This window comes from Akebia trifoliata, chromosome 14 (assembly GCF_017979445.1).
Source record: "Akebia trifoliata isolate Shusen 1 chromosome 14, ASM1797944v1, whole genome shotgun sequence".
Taxonomy (NCBI): Eukaryota; Viridiplantae; Streptophyta; class Magnoliopsida; order Ranunculales; family Lardizabalaceae; genus Akebia; species Akebia trifoliata.
This window is the reverse complement of record NC_141388.1, coordinates 25,161,585-25,183,051: the sequence shown is the minus strand read 5'-3', so window position 1 is coordinate 25,183,051 and position 21,467 is coordinate 25,161,585. Positions and strand designations below refer to the sequence as shown.

General features: G+C 33.8%; 1 protein-coding gene and 1 long non-coding RNA gene across 5 annotated transcripts; one reads left to right on the top strand and one right to left on the bottom strand.

The window, feature by feature from the left end:
• Window positions 1-8,675: 8,675 nt before the first annotated feature.
• LOC147386603 (uncharacterized) lies at window positions 8,676-15,077 on the top strand. 4 transcript variants are annotated; one of them, XM_086422924.1, is made up of 5 exons: window positions 8,676-8,977; window positions 9,951-10,002; window positions 10,238-10,298; window positions 10,689-10,819; window positions 12,233-15,077. In XM_086422924.1, the coding sequence occupies exons 4-5, from the start codon at window positions 10,702-10,704 to the stop codon at window positions 14,674-14,676; spliced, it is 2,562 nt and encodes an 853-aa protein (XP_086279050.1). In that variant the 5' UTR covers window positions 8,676-8,977; window positions 9,951-10,002; window positions 10,238-10,298; window positions 10,689-10,701; the 3' UTR covers window positions 14,677-15,077. The 4 variants fall into 4 exon arrangements, with proteins under 4 accessions (XP_086279050.1, XP_086279051.1, XP_086279054.1 ...); XM_086422928.1 differs by lacking the exon at window positions 8,676-8,977 and adding an exon at window positions 9,118-9,135; XM_086422926.1 differs by lacking the exon at window positions 8,676-8,977 and adding an exon at window positions 9,145-9,162.
• Window positions 15,078-15,986: 909 nt separating this feature from the next.
• On the bottom strand, window positions 15,987-16,952 carry LOC147386602 (uncharacterized). The gene is made up of 3 exons (XR_015172056.1): window positions 16,846-16,952; window positions 16,538-16,704; window positions 15,987-16,117 (listed from the first exon to the last, which is right to left on the bottom strand). It is a non-coding gene; the product is annotated as an uncharacterized LOC147386602 (long non-coding RNA).
• Window positions 16,953-21,467: the final 4,515 nt, after the last annotated feature.

Below are 21,467 nucleotides of genomic sequence, written 5' to 3'. Positions count from 1 at the left end.
AGATCGTTAGATCTCAGATAAGGCACAATCTAACGGCTATTAGACCAAGAGACATTATATCATGACTCTTGGTCAACAGACACAGAAATGGCTATAAAAAGCCAACCAGGATTCAGATTTCTTGACCGAAAATTTCTGTATTCTCCTCTCTCTAAGTTTAAGATATAGGCATCATCAGTTTGTTAATTTTCCGAGTGTTCTAGGCTAAATCAGATCGTACATAATCTGATTTAGTGTATTGAGTGTAAGGCTTCTTTGTATCCTGAAGGCATTTGTTCGTCGATCCCTTGTGTACTTTGGTTCAACCAGTAGGGGAGAATATTTGTCTAAAAGAGATCGAATCTTTTCGAGCCTAGAAGTTAATTTTCTTCCTCCTTCGTCAGATTTCCAACAGTTGTCAATATCTATATTTATAGGTTTACATCAATAATAAGAGGGAGATGAAAAGCTAAAAGAATTGTAAAAGAAGAATTGTCAAGTCTCACAAGAAAAGTTTATCAAGATATTTATAATAATCAAGGTGAATGGACATTGTAGACATTCAAATTTGCACAAACTCATTGGAAAAAATTCAATTTTCAAAATCTCAAGTTGATTTCAATTAAGAATCTAAAAACCTTCAACGGCCGATGTTGCATAATAATTGTCATTTGGCACATTTCTTTATGTATACATGCACACATGCAGGGAGAATACCTTGTCCTTAATCCATATATATACCCCATCTAATTCCATACCACTTCCTTAACCCATCGCTCTTGTGGGCATCTAATTCCCCCACAAATGGAGCAGGGGGAATACCTTCTCCTCGTCAAACAAGATATAAATAAAGCTTCGGACCGTGGGCAACAATCTTATGAATCTTTTCTGGTCTGGAATTCGATACTTTCGAGGTGGAGGTTCTGGAAAGGAAACTGAAAACCCAAGAGATCCTATTTAACTTATTAATTAGCGAACGGGACCTCGAAAGGCTTCTTTCCATCTCGCTATTTGATAACATCCGGAAAGAAGCTTATGAGTTCGTTCAAGAGAAAATCCATAATTTCGAAGACAATTCCAGATCAAGGGAACGGGATCATGATCCTAATCTACTACAAAGTCCATATTCAAGCCTAGTCCAAATACCTAAACCAAAATTATCCTAAGCCCATAACCCAAGCTTAAACTCAAAATCTAATGTCAAGCTCATTCTAAGCCAATATCAAGTCCATTATAAGCCTATGGTCTTACACCTTCCCCAAGAAAAGGCACATGATGGTCTCTCATAAGTTTCAATATCCAAGAAAGCTCCTCATTGATGGGCCAATCCTCCAACCTAGTTGGTGAGTCAACTCCTTTGAGAAAACTCAAGAATACCCCATCAAAAGATGAGGTTAAACCAAAAAAGTACTTTAGTATTTGGTAAAAATCCCTAAAGTTGGGAGAACTTCCAATCCTACCCCTAAAAAGTAAGAATATTCAAGTACATGCATGGACTTTCCCATTAGTCCATTTCAAATATATATATTTACCCTTTTTTGGGGGGATATTTACAAGAGAACCCAAGTCAACTTTTTACCTATCACCCCACCTTTACACATGTCACTTTCCTAAAAACATTTTTGTTCTCTTACATTTATTTACCAAAAAATCAAATGCAAAAAAAACTTTTAGGGTATCTTCTCACAAATTTCACATCTACCTTCATGAAGATAGAAAATCCCAAAAGAAACAACCAAAACCAACTTTCGATATGGAATGCTTGAGGAGGTTTAGTCAAAGGGATGAACATTGAAGTCCTTTTTAACTCATTTATCTCTTATGCATCATAATGTATACGATGCAAACACACCACACATACTTGGTCATTACGAAAAATGTGTAATTCTCTTGGTAAGATTAAAACACTAAGTTTTTAGCAAAACATGTATGCATCAAAATTGTGGATATAAGAAAATTTCATTCATAAAATCTCTTTAATATCTTAAACCAATATTCCAACTCATGTTAAATGTGGTGGCTCCATAGGATATTCCTACATTTCAACACTAACATTAAATCCTCTTTCAAAGAAGTATATTCCCACCATATGCACACACCCACTTCATACATCTCATAAACTTTGTTGTTCTTTTTCAATTATCCCAGAAATGACCAAATTTAATAAGGTAACTACCTTAAGTTGAGAGAATGAGGTGCCTAATACCTTCTTCATTCTCTAATCAAATCCCATTACCTAGATCTTAGGTAATCCATACCATTTTCCATGAAGAAGAGTCATTACAATGTCATGAAAAATAATTTTTCTAAAAATTTAATTCGGTTGTCCATTCATACCCATTTCCAAAAAAAAAATGATAGTGACTCCAAACAACATAGTATTGAAGTTTCATGGTGAAAATTTCTTGTCTACATCGACATTTTTTATTATTGAATTTAATAATTTTAAGAAATGTTGAACTTGACAATAAAAAGTGGTAAGTTCGATGTTTGTAAAATCTACCCGTTTCCATTTTTCAAAATAAAATGCATGGAATGATTAACTAAAAATTGGACATAACGACTTGTGTATATGATTTCAAATCAAAATAATCATCCTTAATCTATGCTCATCCAAAAATGAAGTAAAAAATTGAAAAAAAAAAAAAAAAAGCGTAACGCTTTTACATACAGATCTTCAAAATGCTTGAAAAATTCCTTGAAAATGGCTTTTTCTTCATTCTCAAATCCTTTATATTATATTGGAGTATTTGAAACTTGATTAGAATGCTAGAAATCTAATCTTTTTTGGACGAAAATGGGGATTTCGAATGGTTAGGATAGTTTTGACTTTTCAATCGTGAGAAATGTGTGGAGTGGGTTTAGGGACTGATTAGAAAGAATAATTTTACTAAAGAAGAAAAAAATAAAAATAAAAATAAAAAGGGGTGAACAAAAAAATCAACAAAAAGAAAAAAAAAAAAAAAGTCAAATCAAAATAAAATTTAAAAAAAAAAAAAACAATTAGTTGAAGTCAACAAAACTTGAAGGAGAAATATTTCAAAAATTGCCTTGCATGTTAGAAGTGTCTATTACTTTTTTTTTTTTTTTAAATTTTAAAAACATCAAAATTTTATCCAAGATTTCAAACGAGTTCCATGTTATAAAATTGAGGATTTCAAAAATGGCTAACCATATTAGACCCCATGCTTGGGTAGTTGTATTCTTCAAAAACCTTCAATTCATCCGATGTTTTCAATGGTTTGCAATGCATCATTTCGGATTTGTACAAATAAAGGTCCAATGTATTCTTTGTAGTTCTTTGCAAGCAACTTCTGCAAAGAAAATCAGTTATAGACACTCAAATTTGCATGAACCCATTAGAAATTTCTAAAAATCTCAAGTTAATTATGATTAAAGGCCCAAAGCCCTTCAACCGACCCACACTGCATAATAATTACCACTTGACACATTTCTTCTTGTATACGTGCCCACATGCATCATTTTATATTAATTTGCATGCTTAAACCTTATCCCTAGTCCAACCCCATCTAATTCCATAACCTATTTTCGATCCAATTCCATAACCTATTTTTTATCCAATTTCATGACTCATTTTCAACCCAATTTCATACCCACTTCCCAATTCCATATCTACTTTCATTTAACCAATTCATAATATATACCCTAACCCAATACCAAGCTCATTTTCAAGCATAATCCAAATATCCAAATCCAAACCACCATGAGCCCATAACTCAAGTCCAAAACAAAAATCCAATGTCAAACCCAATCTTTTAGACCAATCTCAAAAGATGACATAGGGTGGTCTCTCATAAGCCTCAATGCCCAATGCTCCAACCTAATTGGAGAGTCAACTCTCTTGAGAAAGCCCAAGAATGTCCTCCTCAAAAAGTAAGGTCAAACTAAAAATGTATTTTGATATTTCGTAAAAATCCCTAAAATTGAGAGAGCATCCACTCATATTTTAAAAGGTAGGAATTTTCACGTCTATACATAGAGCTCTCCTATTAGTTCATTTCAAAAATATATATCCACCCCTATTTTTAAGGATATTTACAAGAGAACCTGAGTCTACATTTTACATTTCACTCTACTTTTACACATGTTACTATCATACTCACCCTCCCAAAAGTATTTTTTTCTCTTACTTCTATTTACCCAAAAATCAAAGATAAAAAATTGTTTGTTTTAGGATTTTATATCACAAATTCCATCTTTACCCTCATACAAATAGAAAATCCCAAACGAAATAATCAAAACCTCATGTCCATTACTTTTATTTTAGAATTGAACCACTTTATCCCCAAAAGTTCTCCAAAATTTTTATAAATAACTTCATTTTTTATGAATAATTGATGATCTCAAGCCCCCATCTTTCAACCTTAAACTCTACCAAAATGACTACTCGACTCCTTTAACCATCTCTTAACCTTTAAGTTTTCAAACAAAAACCATCACTCATCTCTCACCTTCAACTCTTAGTTAAAGTTCTCAACTCAAGTTCTTCTACTCAGGAAAATCTCATGTAAAACTATCAAGGGACTAAATGTGTTAGGACTAGTTGTCTTTCAAGTATTTGCATTTTCTTCTTCTATCCCTTTTTATTTTTCTTTTTAGAAAACCCTTAGGATGCAATGAAAAACTCTCCTCATCCCGAGTAGGTTGAACTTCAACCTGGCGTAAAATGCTTAAGATGGCTTGGTTGAAAGGATGGAGGTTGAAATCATTTTTAATTCACTTTTCTCTCATGCATCATAATATACACTATGCACATATACTTGGCCATAACAAAAAATGTGTAACTCTCTTGGTAGGGTTGAATCACTAAGTTTCTAGTCAAACATGCATGCATCAAGGTTGTGAATCTAAATGAATTTCATCCATGAAATCTTACTAAAATCATAAATCAATATTCCAACTCATATAAAATGTGATGGCTCCATGTGATATCCTTTTTCATAGGGTATTCCTACACTTCAACACTAACATTAAATCTTCTTTCAAAGAAGTACATTCCCACCATATGCACACACCCACTTCATGCATCTCATACATTTTGTTATTTTTTTTTTCAACTATCCTATAAATGGTCAAATTTAAAAAGGTAACCACTTTAGGTGGAGAAAATGAGATGCCTAACACCTTCCTCATTTTTTAACCGAATCCCATCACCTAGATCGTAGTTCGACCATACCTTTTTTCATGAATGAGAGTCATTATAATGCAATGAAAAATAATTTTTCTAAAGAATTAATTCGGGTGCCCATTCACACTCATTTCCAAAAAAGAATGGTGGCGACTCCAAACTGCATAGTATTAAGGTTTCACGATGAACATTTCATATCTATATCGACATTTTTTATTATTGAATTCAACAATTTAAAAAAATGTCGAACTCGACAATAAAAAGTGGTGAGTTCAACGCTGGTAAAATCCACCCGTTTTTATTTTTTTTGAATAAAATGCATGAAAGGATTGACTAGAAATTGGACATAACGACTTGTGTATATGATTTAAAACCAAAAGAATCATCCTCAATCTACGCTCATCAAAAAATGAAGTAAAAATCATTGAAAAAAACTCCTAACTTTTTACATGCAGATCTTCAAAATGCTTGAAAAAAATCCTTTAAATGACTTTTTCTTCATTCTCAAATCCTTTATGTTAGAATGGAGTATTTGAAACTTGATTGGAATGCAGGAAATCTAATTTTTTTTTAGACGAAAATGGGGATTTCGAATGGTTAGGATAGTTTCGACTTTTCAATCGTGGGAAATGTGTGGAGTGAGGTTCAGGGACTGATTAGAAAGAGTAATTTTACTAAATGAATTATTAAGAGAAGCCTAAAAATTAGAGACTAATTAGAAAGAAATCTCTATGTTTTCAATCGAGAGAAATGTGTGGAATGGGGTTTAGGGACTGATTAGAAAGAATAATTTTACTAAATGGATTATTAAGAGAAGCCTAAAAATTAAGGACTAATTAGAAAGAAATCTCTTCATTAAGGTCTTGTAAGTAATTATTTCAGGAGTAAATTTACTTAATATGGAGTTTTTGATTTTTTTAACTTCTCTTTAGACCATGGTTCAAAATTCGCTCGAGACTGAGACATCATTCGAGTCGTCTCAGTATCAGGCATGAACGAGACGGATGCACAAGTCAAGTTTTAGAACTAGATTTAATACCTCACATTCATTTTTGAAAATTTTGGACGAGACGTCTCAAACATATAGGAAAACTCGTCCGTGACGATTTGGTATTAGGCACGGATGAGACGAGATGCGAAACCAAGTTTTAAAATCATGCTTCAGACAAACATCCACTTATACTTCTATTCCTTAACAATCTCAACTACAAATAAAAAGTCAAAATCATAATTTTCAAAAGTTTTATTTGCATAAGAACAATTGTTTGTATCATATCAAGTGAGCAAGAGTATTTATTTGTAGGCTGATCAAATTCCGAAGGTATCACTTCCGGATTCAAAATCAATAAGAATTCAAACATGCACTTTCCCTTTAAAGCAGTTATGTTCAAAATTTCTTGTTCTTCAATTTTTCAAAAGAAAGAGGAAAAGAAGCATGACTCTTTTTTGTTTGTGCGGTGGAGTGTAAGTGGGGCTATTCAGCTTGCCGTGAAGGGTGGGTTATTACTGTTGGTGGCTGGTTATCACATGAGGCTAGCAAACACAGTACCCAATTGGGCATAAAACACACGAATTTCCCTTTCTCTTTTTCAATTTTTTTCTTTTTCTTTATCTTTTATCTTTTCCTTTATTTTGAATGATGTTTAATCCACACAAATTTATGAGTTTGCCAGTTTGTTCATGTAGGGTTGTCAATAGATCGGATCATACCCGAAAAAACTGATTTGTTCTGATTAGGATCGATCCAAGAACTAATTGGACCACAATTTTGAATTAAATGCTTTCCAATTCCATAGTGACCCCATACGATAATGTGTTAAAAACATATAGTGATTTATAATAATATTTTACTTAGATTTATAATATACAGTACATTCTATGTGGGGGAAATTTTTAAAAGTTAGAAAAAAAGAAAATTATCCACTTTAATTTCAATAAATCTTTAAAAAAAAAAAAACACTTTATAAAATAGTAAACTTTTCCTCCACTTAAATTAAAATGTTTAATTTTCAAAATAAATAAATAATATATATAAGACTGATAAAAAACTATTGACTTTTTATATCGGAATGGGTCCAAACAATATGTGCCATATTGTAAGATGTGCTATAGCACGGGTGGATGATATATTCCTTGACTTGTCTAATCTTCATGTGTGTTTGTGTGGACAGCTTGAGTTTTGAGATGGTATCCCCAAAAACACTATTAATTAAATCTTTCTTTCCTAATGTCCCCTCACTCCTAAATGTCAAAATCAAATCATAAAGATTTACGATTTAAATAATTGATCTCAATGATTCATGTCCAAAGGTTGAGACTAGCGATTTATAATCCTTGATTGAGACAGTTGTAAAAGGTTGGTCACAACTTTGGATCAAAGGTTAATCTCACTGATTTGCATTATCGATCTTGACAATTTGGATCACCGATCTCACCAATTGAAAGGCAGATGAGGGGGGCATCAAGAAGGGAAAAGTTAAATAATTGAACTATCAAGTTACCATAAAAAAAAGTTAGGGGTATTTAGAAAGGAACCCCTACACGAGATTAATTATGTAATTTTGTCAAAATGAATGGTTTAGATCAACAATGCTTACATGATTTCATATCTCGTCGTCTAAGATTGAGATGCCTCACCTAGTCATTTTGTTACCCTTCATTAATGATAAGGATTCATATTAAGTCTCAACCTAACTCGTTTGACAAATAAGATCATTTGGACCATATTTTTAAAATGAATAAATTACACTTTCACCCCTTATGAATTGGCATAATATTATGTCAACCCCTTAATGTTTTGACAATTGCACTTAACTCCCTTATAATTAATTATCCAATGGACTCATTTACCCCCTCCTATCTATCAATCAAATAGTTAAAAATATGAATTTTTACACTTTATAAAAATTATTTTATACAATTTTAAGGTGTGATTCTTTTTTTTTATAGACAAACCTATCCTTGTCAAAAAATAAAAAAAAATGGGTTAACGAGAGTAAGATTGCTCAAATGAGGAGAAATTTTTGCGTTTAATAATTTTTTTTTCATTAAAAATGATAATATGAGAGGGTAAAATAGTAAAAAATACCATTTGCGATGGTGGAGGAAATGCAATTATCAAAATTTTAAAGGTCAACATAAAATTATACTAAGCCATAGGGGTCCAAGTATATTTAACCCTTTTGAAATCTGGGTCGAACAATAAAACTCAACTCGGTAAGTCAATTAAGATTTTATATTTTTAATTAAACTAATTATTTTTTTTATAATTTAAATATTTATTATTCAAATAAAATATGATCTTATGGCTAACCATCTTCTTATATGTCTACTTTCTTAAAAAAAAAAAAAAAACTTATAATTATATGTACTAATTATATAGCAATTAATTTTGTAAATCGAGTTAAATAGTTTATCTCGTGGAAGACGAGATGACTCGTCCGAGACAAGTTGATTTTGTTAGGAGATTTTGAAACCATGATTCTTCGTTTAAATTACTCAAATTTAACTCCAATTTGACTTGTTGTGCAATTTCCAGTGTCGCTACTTGCCCGTTGCATACGCGCAGTCGCAAGGACTTGGTTGACACGTCATGAGGCCGACTTCAATAAATGCTTCTTCCAATCTTCCCTCTTTATTTCATTCGTTGGTCGTTGAGTGAACGATTGATTTCTCAGAACTCCTCTCTACCATAGATCTCAGTCCGCCATTGACGAACCTTAGAAACACAATCAATAGAGATTAGAGAGAGAGAGAGAGAGAGATGGTCAGCTTAGACTATTACTGGAAGGAAAAAGAATCTTTGAATTTTCTTTTTTCTTGATATTCTTCGTCTCTCTTTCTTCCCAGGTTCGTAGATCTTCATCTTACCACGAAAGCTTTGTTCATATATTTATATGCAAATTATTTGTGTCTTTGTAGTTGTTTCGATCAACAAATATTTTTTTTTTTTCACTTCTTTACTGTTTCTTGCTACTTTAGACTTGATCTGGATCGTGTAATCTGAGGTACTTTTACAATTCTACTTCGATCTTGTACTTAATTTTGGCCATTATCTATCGAATATTTTCGGATTATTGTTGGGCTGATTGCTTTTTGTTCTGTACATTTTGAAGCCTTTTAATCTGTCTAGTTCTTTCTGTTGATTTCAAGCTAAGATTTGAAAATGGATTAGTTTTTCTTTGTCTTTTAAATTTTTTGTTGTCATAATTGGTTTTTTTTTTCTTTTATTAATTTCGATTCCTGCTTGAGTTAGGTCTTCGAAGTAATTTAAGCCGTTCATCGAAATTCTACGGTTCTTACTTGTGTAATTGGTGGGATTTTATTGTATTTGTCATATTTGATCTTGTTTTAAAGAATTTTTTTTTTCCTGTTAATTTCTCATTTTTTTTGGAAGTTATTGCCCTTATTTTAGTAGAGTTGATTTTAAATGTTAAAGAGGAAAAAAAATATAATTTTTTTCATAAATAAAGAAATATATATATTTTCTTCTTCTTTTGACAAACCATTAAATAAAAACAACACATGAAGATATATCTATTCATCTTTGTCAAGACGACAATCCCATCTTTTTCTGATATTTATATTCTGTTGGATTGCTAGGTGTTTTCTCTTTTCCTATTCTTTCTTTGTTTCTTCTTCCACTTATAAGCAACCGATACAAAGTATTCTTTCTTTGGTATTCTAATTATTTAGATTCCTAAAGATCTTAACTAACTTTTCTTGCACCTCTTGTGAGTTTGTCTCTTTCGAAGTATATTAGCATTTTTTTTGGTAAGTCATGTGTAATATTAGTTGATTGTTCTTCATTTATGTGAACCAGGTATTGAAAGTTTCTTTCTTTTCCCCTACTTTTCAATCGCAATCATACCCATGTAAGCTTGAATTCCTTGTGTTTTTTTTTTTTTTCTGGTTTTTTTTTTTTTTGGTTTTAACTGTGTTGGTATCATCTTGTTAACGACCTCTCTTGAATATTTTTTCCCCTTTTTTTGTTGTCTTGCAACATTTTTATAACCATGTCAGCATTTTCCCCTTCATGTCCTCTTAGTGAAATTATTCTTTTAATGTCTATTTCATAAAAGCCATATTTTTTTATATTATGTGATACAGAGGGCATTTTGATGGAGCTTGGAGGTTGTGATTGCTCTGAAAGCACCTAATAATTAGTTTGGTAAGGGTTCTTGTCCTTGAGATTTTGTTCCTGGTAAGAACTAATAGATATCTCATTGATTCCCCCCCACCAACACCCCCCCTTCCCCTTTTTCTGTTTTTTTAAGGGGGTCTACCTAGTAGAATATTTGGCAAATATGTTATCTAAATGAGTACTTAGATTGAGCACGCATTTGTTTTATTAATTTTTTGGAATAAGGCTCTGGTGATGTTGACATTGGAAGTTTTGATGATACAATTTCTCTAGATTTGGTCAGTTAGGATGATGATGGAATGCGTGTACACGGCGTACTATATTGGTTTTAAGCACAAACAGTGTTTAATTTACATATTAGGATTACAGGACCATATCTTTGTGATTCTGTAATGAGATCTTGAATTGCTGCCACAGATTTGGAGGAAGCATGGCCAGTGGAGCTACTAAAGTCCGATTAGTAGCATGCCCGAAATGTCGGCGGGTTCTTCCTGAATTAGAAGACCTTCCAGTATATAAGTGTGGCGGATGTGGTGCAACTCTCAAAGGTAAATTATTCTTTTTTGGGATAATCATAAGGGTTTAGGTCTGTCTACCAATGGCATAACCATAAATATGAAGCACATAGTGTACACAATGGATACCATGCTATAGATGGATTTGTTCACATCCATGACTTTTATGTAAATTGATTTTCTGTATATTTTCTTCATTGTAATCAATCACTGAATAAGATCGTTTCAAGTAATGCTTAGCTTGAAGATAGATCGTCCAAGTAAAATTCTATTGAAGATCAAGCTCAAAAGCGGTATCAAGACCAAGACCAAGTAAACTGCTTGCTAGGATGTTGACCTAGAATTTAGTCCCTAAAACCAGGCATTGTGATGAGATAGGTCTCGATTTGTTCTACTTGGGTGCATCCATAATCGACAACCCATTGATGCAGCTTCTGTTATCATTCATTCTATTATTGAAGCATCAGCTCATACTATTTCCCGTCTTGATCTTCCATTCTTCATTGTTATCTCCAAAATCATTGAGTCCAACGGTCTTCATCCTAAACCCTCTGACTCAATTCTTCATCAAATGAATCCTTTCAATGCTGCTACCTTATTGCGCAAGAAGCTCAAAGCTCTTGAGTTTGGTTGCTCAGTTGACCCAGATCTGTTCAGTCGACTGAGCGCTAAGAAACAGTCCTGCGACCTCTTTTAATTTTGTTTCAAACGAACGTATTCTTTGAGATAAATCTGATATTTTATTTCTTCAATCTTGTTGACTCCTTCAGAGTCTATCCTAGTTTTTAGGGTTTTCTCGTACAAACCTTATCTCTCTTTCTCTTCTATAAATAGGAGAGACCTCTTAGAGTTTATCATCAAGCAAAAGAAAAGTAAAATATTTGCTGATCTAAGAGATAACCTCTGAGTTTTTTATTTCTTCTTGCTTCTTTTTTCTTCTTCTCTGATCCTTCTCTTGGTAATATTCTGAGATAGAGAAAAGAGAGAAAGTTGCTCTATTTGTTATTCTCCACTGAGATTTCTTGTTGTGAAGTCTTAGAACGGCTTCGGTGAAAGTCCCTAGCATAGTATTGTGGCGGTGTGCTTGGTTTTCTATGTAAGCGGTTGTAATCCGAAAACATTGAATAAAAAGACATCAACTCAAGATTTTGAGCTTTCCGAAAGTGAAGTAGGGACCGAAGTCACCGAACCACTATAAATCTATGCCTCTTGTGTGGTTTGAATTTCTCTGAACTCTACCACTGTATGTTGTTTCTGCATATCTGATTGTCTAATTTTGCTATTGCTTAGTTAAAATTTTTAAATAGACTTGATTTGGCAGAATACCTATTCACCCCCCCCCCCCTCTAGGTGTTCTTATTTATAATTTCTCCATTTTATTACTAATGATAGCTGTCATTTTTCAAGATTTATTTATGTTTGTTTTATTTATTACAATCAATGCAGCAAAAAATCGTAAAGAGAACAAGGAAAGTGGAAGCTTAGAAGCACTTGAAAATAATCCTGCTCAGAAGAATGAATCAGATCATGATTCTCAAGGTAAGGGGCTGACTTGCTCAAGTCAGAAGGCAATTTTGTGCTCCACAGAGGAATGCGAGCCGGTTGAATCTGGGAATTTTGATGAGAAGCAATCTGGAAATAGATCAATTTCGAATGAATTTTCTTCAAGTGAGCTTAATCATCACGAGAAGGAAGAATCATCCTCCGAAGCTGAGGGGAATAGAAAATCAGATGAAAACAGTACTGGAAGTAACTCAACCTTAACTTCTCAGAGGCCATCAGGTGATAACTCCTCTTTGAATGAACAGTTGGAGATAGCTTATCAGGAGATTGTTTGCTGTGAGTCGGACCATTTAAGATCAAGAGATAACATGGAAACTACCGAGCCAACTGACAACGGCATCATTTCAGAGGAGGATATGGTTGAGACAAGGCAATCTGGAAATAGATCAATTTCGAATGAATTTTCTTCAAGTGAGCTTAATCATCACGAGAAGGAAGAATCATCATCCGAAGCTGAGGGGAATAGAAAATCAGATGAAAACAGTACTGGAAGTAACTCAACCTTAACTTCTCAGAGGCCATCAGGTGATAACTCCTCTTTGAATGAACAGTTGGAGATAGCTCATCAGGAGATTGTTTGCTGTGAGTCGGACCACTTAAGATCAAGAGATAACATGGAAACTACCGAGCCAACTGACAACGGCATCATTTCAGAGGAGGATATGGTTGAGACAAGGCTCTATGAAGGACCAAGAGATTTTTCAAAATCTTCAACAAATAGAAGCTCTTATGCTTATTATGATGGCAGTGTTTCTTCTTATGATGGATGGGATGACCATGTCTCTGACCTACATCTTCTATTATCTAAAAGAACTTCATTTGAATCCAAAAGGGTAGCAGAATTTGCCAGTAGCAAAGGGAGGAGGCCAACAAAGGAGGAAGTGCAACATCAAGCAAAGAAGTTATCATCTATGTCATTGAATGAGAAGCCTACTCCAGTTTTCATGGGAAATGTTGCTAATTGGAACCAGGATGAATTACCTCAACGATTGAATTCACATGGCTCCGACAGCTTTCATTCTGCACAAAACTGGATAGGATTGGAAACGGATGAGTTTCGGTCTAAGGATCCCTTGTACCGTAGGGGTTATGAAAATGGAAGCCCGTCAAATTACAAGAAAGAAAAGTTCCGATGGAGCTCAAACCTGTATGCATCTGAAAAGCTTGATTACGTTGAACGCAACCAAATGGAACTCTTGAAAAAGGTGGATGAATTAAGAGACCAACTTATTAATGGATCGTATGTACACAAAGGGAAAGTAAATAGAGGGTTTCCCATCCAACAGGACAAACAGTGTCCATCATACTACTGTAAAGATGTAAATTATCCTCAGAATCCTGGGCCAAGAAGAAAATCCATGTCCCTCCAGCGCGGTTTTCCCCAGTTGTATTTCTCAGGACAGGCAGCCACAAATTGTAGACACCACCACCGTTATACGGATTATTCCTGTTTTCATGGCTACCATGATGAAGACTCGCAAAATTACTATAGCGAAGGGCTATGTAGTAGGGCAGCACCCCTTGGTCATCATATGTGCTACAACCCTTGTAGCAGTTCTGGTCCTTCTAGTCCACAGCGGCATTTGCATTCCAATTTTTCTCATGACCTTAGGTGTATCGACCGTCGTGAGTTGAACATGTGTCACAAGGAGAGACGTCAACCTATGAAGCGACATTGCCTGCCCATAGCAGGGGGAGCCCCTTTCGTAAACTGCTACTGGTGCCATAAACTGCTGCAGATACCTGTAGATTTTTTCCTCCCGAGTAGGAGATGCCATCGGTTACAATGCGGTTCCTGTGGTGAGGTACTTGTGTTTTCACTTAACAAAAGGAGTAATATAGTTCCTTATTCTTCCAACTTAACTGTGCCTCCTCCAAGTGAGGTTGACAACATTAGTGCTGCTGCTACCTCCATGAGGAGGAACATCGCGTCTACTTCTCAAGCCAATGATTCTGCTGCACAAGGGGACCCAGTTTCGTATTCCGAAGAGTATAAAAGTGGTTCTACTGATCCTGCTTTCCTAATGTCTGCATTTCCGGTCCTTCAAACGAGTGATGTTGACAAGAAGCAGCCTTCAAGTAATTATGCGGAGCTTATCAAAGAGAGAAAGGAAAAGTCTATCGTGAAGATGTCTAGAAACAAACACAGACTTTCAATAGAAACATCTGATTCTGCTAGTGTAATCTCTAATGACGTTAATTTCGAGAAATTATCGTCAGGAGTTGAGATTGTGCCACGGACCACAGGTTCACCACTCCATCGGCTTATGGGTTATTCTTCACCTAGTGAAATTATATATGGGTCAGATGCTGAAACAAATTTTTGAAATGATCTGATCAGAAATGATTGGAAGTTTGAGATGATGGATGCCATCTTTTAATAACTATAAACGTGTTTGGAAGTTTGAGATTCGCTCACGAGGATCATGACATGGATGTTTGACAATCAGAGAGGAAGGCAAGTTTATCTTTTTGGTTTCATGGAGTAAGATATTTTCCAATTGATATTTAGTATTTTTTTTTCTGCATTTTTGTGCAAAACAATAAAATGGCGAAATGACGCTCGGTTGTTGTGTATAGATGTTCCCTGCTAATTTGTTTTAGCTGTGTTATATGTATAGTTTGTATTGGTCAAATATACTCCATTGTTCATACATACTTTTCTCAAGCATATGTATTTTGTTACGTTTGTTTCCTCTTTGATAAAGAAGAGAATTTCATATTGTCATCTTTCTATTATGAGCAGCAAGTTTGTTGACATTAGAAAATCAGCTTCACTGCTTATGCTTTCAGTCATATTCAGCTTAGACACTCAGTTTAGAATGTTGTTCGGTGTTTGTGTTTGTTTGTCTATGGGTGTTTACTTAGTAGTTTCGGTGTTTGTAGTGTATGAGGATATACTTAGAAAATTATCCAAAATCTGTAATCTTTTCTCTTTCTTAATAAGTACACATGTCATTGATTATGGACAAACCTAATAACCTTTTGATTTATCAGATCATCCATGACATAAGCAGATGGTGATGAAAATGTGTCTATATATGATCTCAACACATGTCCAAGTGGTCTAAGTGTATGTCTCTTGTGTCCCAAAGGTTTCATGATCTCAACACATGTCCAAGTGGTCTAAGAGTTGGCGTTTGTGTATCTTTGACATTAACATGTATGCTAAGGTTCGATATAGATACAAGAAATCATGATAATATCATGCTTGTAATTCATATTCATGTTCATATTTGACTGTTACATCAATTAAAAAGCATTTATTAAGAAAAGAGTAATGTCTACAGCCCAAGAGAGTGGGTTAAACAGAAGAATTGTCAAGCCTCATGAGAACTTGACAAGGTATATATAATAATCAAGGTGAATGGACATAATGCCCTTACATAGAGAAGAATAAAAAGCTATAAAAAGTAAAATAAAGACATATTTCCAATATAAAGAAGCAACTAATATAGAAAACAACTATATATAGAAGAGGGTAAGGATTTCAGTCAGAAAGTTTGGTATGGGGAGGATAGGTTATTCCCATAATTGCATATATATAAAAAAAAGAACACCCAATATAAAAGACACACAAGACTATCTAATTCCAAAGTTGATACCATAATTGTTTCGAATGATTGCTTTCTAAATGTGCTTTCTGTGCGTCTATTATTAAATTGGATAGGGGTTTACAACTTTGCTTTCCCCGACAGTCTTGCTCTTAGCTCCTCTACAACAACATCAATGAACTCTTCAGTATTCAGATGTTGGTCCCTGGTAACCCTGCATAAAAAACAAGAAAATATTATCAAAATCATAGTTAATAAAGTAAAAGAAAAAAAATCATAGTTAAAGAATTGTGACCACAGTTAAAGATTAAATCATAGTTACCTTGCCCCATGAACCAACACATCTTTTAATGAAAGGGGAGAAATAGCCTACTTTTGAGTTCCATAACTTTTAAGGGGAAGAAGTAGCCATGGATCCTGACTAGGGAGTGTGCATAGTGTATTTTCTAGGTGTAAACATAAAAATCAATCTAAAAACAAACCAAGATTTCTTCCAATTACAATTTCACACAGTTTGTCCTCAATGATATCAATCCAGCAGTCATCATATCAATTATCAACAATTAAGAAAAGAGGTAAATTAGGTTACTTTCAATGGCCTAAAAAGTAAGTAAACTGTGAAAACAAAACTAACCTCTCTAGTGTCAGTTGTAGAGATATTAGGCAAGAACCAATGAACATATGTTCCAACAGTTCCCCATATTGATGGAGTTATGGCTCCAATCAATCTTATGTTGTAAAAGCTGTGAAGTCCAGGCCGTGGCATTGAGGTTTCTTCCCTATTGAGAATGGCACCTAGCACTACAAAGTTTCATCAAGAGAGAAGCCACTTTTTAGAGTCTCCTCTTATATCTTTATTTTCACCTTAGATCCATAAAAATCATCTTCAAATATGACTTATCAAAATCAAGAAAATGAGAAGCACGGAGAACTTGAGGTTACCGCTTTTTGGAGTCTTCTATTTTTCTTTTGCCGGAGATCTCTAAAACAAGCACTTATTGCTGTTGGTTATTATTGGTGGCTGAATTCAATGTCTTAGGTATATAAACCTTTTAAAAAAAAAGTGCCAATTAGCAATAGTAAATAGTGTCCACGACTAACAAGGAAAGCAAACTAACATGCATAGTTGGAAGTTTGATTACTCAGCATGTCTTAACCTCTGCATTGGCAAAATTATTGGTTTTCAAATCAAAATGCAAAGAGGTAAACCAAAACATTAATGCAATCTTGACTTTCATGATTTTGCTTTCTTTTGTAGTTAGTTCCTATTCAAAATTCTCATTCTCCGTTTCAAGTGTTTTCACATATCAAAGTTCAGCTTTTCATGGATGCTTTTACTTGTATCTACTTTTTATAATAGCTATTTATTAAACAAAAGTACAAGTCATTGGATTGCTCAAATATTTCACCACATTCTGGCATTGCATTTTCACATCCAAATTCCATCTTCAAGAGGATTATATCAATTAGACAGTCAGTGTAAAATTGTTGTCATCCTTAGACGAAAGAACATAAAAAAGTATAAGATGGTGGCATTGAAGGGGGATCAGACAATAATAAGCATTGCTCAACTTCACTTAGCTCCGAATATCAACTCAGGCATAAATGACAGTGCAATTTGAGAGAGGGGTTCCCCCCATACATACAGCATACGTGAAATATCATAACCTTTAGTGACATAATAATTTGGCCAGACATACATTTTATAGGGTGCCCTACAGATGAGAAAAAAATAACTATAGATGGTAAAAATAACTCAAAGAGGAAAATTGGAAGAGTGAGTAAATAACAACCTGATGAGCTGCAATGGTCATTGGGGAATCAACAAATGTGATTGGCTTGAAAGACATAAATATCTTTGTACAATTGACGTGGTGTTAATAAACACAATGACAGACAAATGCTCACCATTGCTACTTTATATCATTAAACAAATTATGGAAGGCAAGTCTTAAATTTGGTTTTGCTTGTGACCAAGGTATTAAATTTCGATTGCGGTTAGTTTAGATATGAAAATATTTCCATCAATGTGGAAATTAATACAATTTTTGGAAATGGCATAAATATTGAAGAAATGTTCATTGGTCCTGTAGTAAATGATAAAACAGGTATTAAAACACACTCATTAAGTCATTAAAATACAATAAACAACCATATGAAGTGTGAAATTGAAAAACAACGTTTTCCTACATGTACGCACAAGTATTGGTAGTCCGATGGTTGATTGTATGCGAGCTTATGTAGACGTACTAATATGCGTAGAAAACATTAAAATAAGATGAGATATATAACTAAGTAATCACAATGCATTTATACTACCGGATGAATGTTACAGCAATATTTTATTAGTAAATACAATGTGTGATTTACAAGCTCTTTCTAAAAGAAATTATATATATTTTTCGTTGGAAGTTTATTGCTCCTCGAAATATTGCATTTTTATACTTAAAATTGAAATTTTGGTTGAGATTCACTGTTAATCGAAATATTTCACAAAATGAATAGTGATTTCCACTGAAATATATATACAAAAAGAAATTGTCGGTTAAATTTCGTGTCAGAACTTGTGAAAATGAAAATATTTTGGTATATTTCGTGCAAATATGTAGAAATTTAATACTATGCTTGTGACTCAGGTTGTAATGAACCTCAACTTCTAAACAGCTCATCCAATTAATGAAGAAACTCCATTTGTGAAGTACAAAAACACATCAATGAAAGGTTTGTTTAAATCCAAGAACAGTGTTATGAGCCCACAAAACGTCATCATTTAGCAATATCTGCAGTTAATGAATAAAAAATATGAGAATCTTTAAAAGGGCTAAAACCAAATCCATTGTTTTGTCACTTCCACCTCAGCTGATCTTGTCTCCCATGAATGCTATAACCCAACTACAGAAATATGTATTGATGTTCTGCTGTTGATCACAAAAGTTGCCACACCATCTAATGCCGAAGTGTGAAAGTTCTCTCCGCCAACATAAAACAGTTATATATCACTGCATAATGTAAGGGAAATATGCATAAATGACAAAAGATGAATCCAATAATATCATCCAGTATTCTTCCAACTTTCCTAACAGATTCTTTCAGGCCACATACAGTTTAGTATGCTCTTCCTTGGCAATAAAAATAATCAAACCTGACAAACCAATATATGTTCTTGTCAACGATTTGTTCACCTTCAACGAATATCCATGGAGAATGGCGGTGTATAAAAAATTTGGGACAAGTAATGATGAAATTTGGAGAAGTGGTGGATATGGCAACGTACAATATATGCGGATGCACATATGTCCTACAAGCAAAAACTGTTAATCATTGCATTTAATTTTTTTATTTCGTTCATTAATTTAAACTCTTAAATTTATTGTGTAATGTGACAGGTGTCGGCATTTGAGCACGTTATAACCCGGAATATAAGAAAGGTGGTTAATAAGGATGTGTGGCTCAAATGTTTAAAATGGGAATCCACCACTTGTTTGTGAAATAAGATTGATGCGGACAATTTGAAAGAATGCAAGGTAAAAAATATATTTAATTTTAATGAAATTATTTTTATTGTATAAAGTTTATTGGAATGTAAAATTTTGCACACAGGTTCTAAGAAAATTGAAGTTGACAGAAAGTGAGAAGAAAGACAAATTTGTTAAGGATGTTATGAGTTTAAATACAATTCAAATTGATGAAGCATTAATTAAAACATACGATCCTCTGAAACATGTCAAGACATATCGGATAAGTAGGAGTATAAATGATTAATTCAACTTATTTAAATTAAATTGGTTCATCATTTTTTTAATAATGGTTATACTTTGTATTTGTAGAAGGCATAACGGAAAGAAGGTGAACCAAGATTTGTGAAAAAATTAAAAGCTTTTGCAGATGAAACAATACATATGTGGGAAGAAAAGAAAAAAAGAAAAACAAAGGAAAAGGAAAAGGGAAAGTAACGGAAGTTCAGGAGAAGAATGGGAGTGGGAGTGAGATAATGGGGGGAATAAGTAGAGGGAGGGGAAGGTGTTTGGATATTGTTGATGTGGAGATGGAGGATAATGAGGAGATGAGGGTTGAAGAGGAGGGGTGGATAAGAGGGTTGAAGAAGATGTTGTGGAGAGGATGGTTCAGGGGCTTATCGTAGTGAGGAGGGTTCATGAGGATGTTGAAGAGAGTAGGAAGGATAAAGAGACGAGAAAGAATGAAGACGATAATGGTAAGGAGGTGAAGAGACTCAAAATTTCTTCAATGATTGACATCATAAAACTTGTAGTAAGCCTTCAAAAAAATGTTTGTGATTTAGAAGACAATATGATTTTTTTTTTTAAGAAAAAGTATTTTTACTTTAAGAAAATAAAAATAAAAAATAAAAAGATGAGGATGAGAAAGAGAATGATGATGTGGATAGTGGTTCTTGGGATGGATGGGATAGAAGATGGTGGTGGTGATGTTGAGAAGGATGGGGGTGGTAAGGAGATGGATGATGTTGAGGGGAAGAGGGTTGATGAGGATGTGGTGGATTGGTGGGTTGTGGAGAGGATGATTTAGGAGGATTTTGAAATGATAACGAAAAGGGGGTTCAGGAGGTTGGTGGGGGGGACCAAGGAGAAAAAGGATCAGGAGGTCCCAAGTATCCCATTATCTTCTAAGATAATAGAAATTGATGGCTCTTTCACCCTAGAAAAAGGAGATTATGTAGCTCATGTTCAATCGATATTCCAAATTGCTCTCGATGTGAAACTCCCCTTTCATTTTCATTTGATTTTGTGACCGGTCACTATTACCACATTTGAGTGACCATTTATCCGGCTCAGACTGATCATTGACCAAGGTTCAAATACTTGAACCGATTATATTGGTCATTCGTTTGATGAGTACAGACTCCTAGTGATTTCTAATTAGTTCAAGAGAAAACTTCCCGCGTCTAAGCCTATCAAAAGACAATACGTGTAAACCTCAACTAGCTCTACACTATATAAAGACCATTTTTACACACAAGTTCTCTAAGAAAGAAGAGAAACTCCCGAATCTCATGAGCAATACTATTCTCTAAAATATCTCATCCTATCAAATAGGGTAGGACATCAAGTATTGTCCTAGATTAATCTGTCGTTTCCGAAAATATAGCAACACATTACTCTTTTAAGTTTTCTACGACCTTTTTTCTGATAAACAAAAGTAGTTTTGTTAATGTACATATATATAATTTCTTTCCATAAAGAATACAAATAAAGATATGATAGTGCCCTCAAATTATATCCATTTGTCAAACAATGCATTCATCAATCCATCTATCAAGTATAATGTGACATAGCCGCTACATAAGACTTAAGACAATGTCCCATCAATCAGTCAAGAATATAAGTTCTCTCTATCTATCCATCAATCCATGGATAAAACATATATTATTCTAAGTAACTATCAAGATATATTTTTTGAAATTATTTATGATCCAAAGGTATCAATTAATTTCATATGATGATCATGATTGAATAGAAAAAGTTAGAAAACATGATTAAACAAAAAATAGTTAAGGTTGAGAAAAACTATGAAAATTTAGCTAAGTG

Coding starts and splice junctions, on each gene's coding strand:
- LOC147386603 (XM_086422925.1), top strand. CDS start 10,702: ATGGCCAGTGGAGCTACTAAAGTCCGATTAGTAGCATGCCCGAAATGT. Junction 10,820..12,232: donor ATGTGGTGCAACTCTCAAAG/GTAAATTATTCT, acceptor CAATCAATGCAG/CAAAAAATCGTAAAGAGAAC.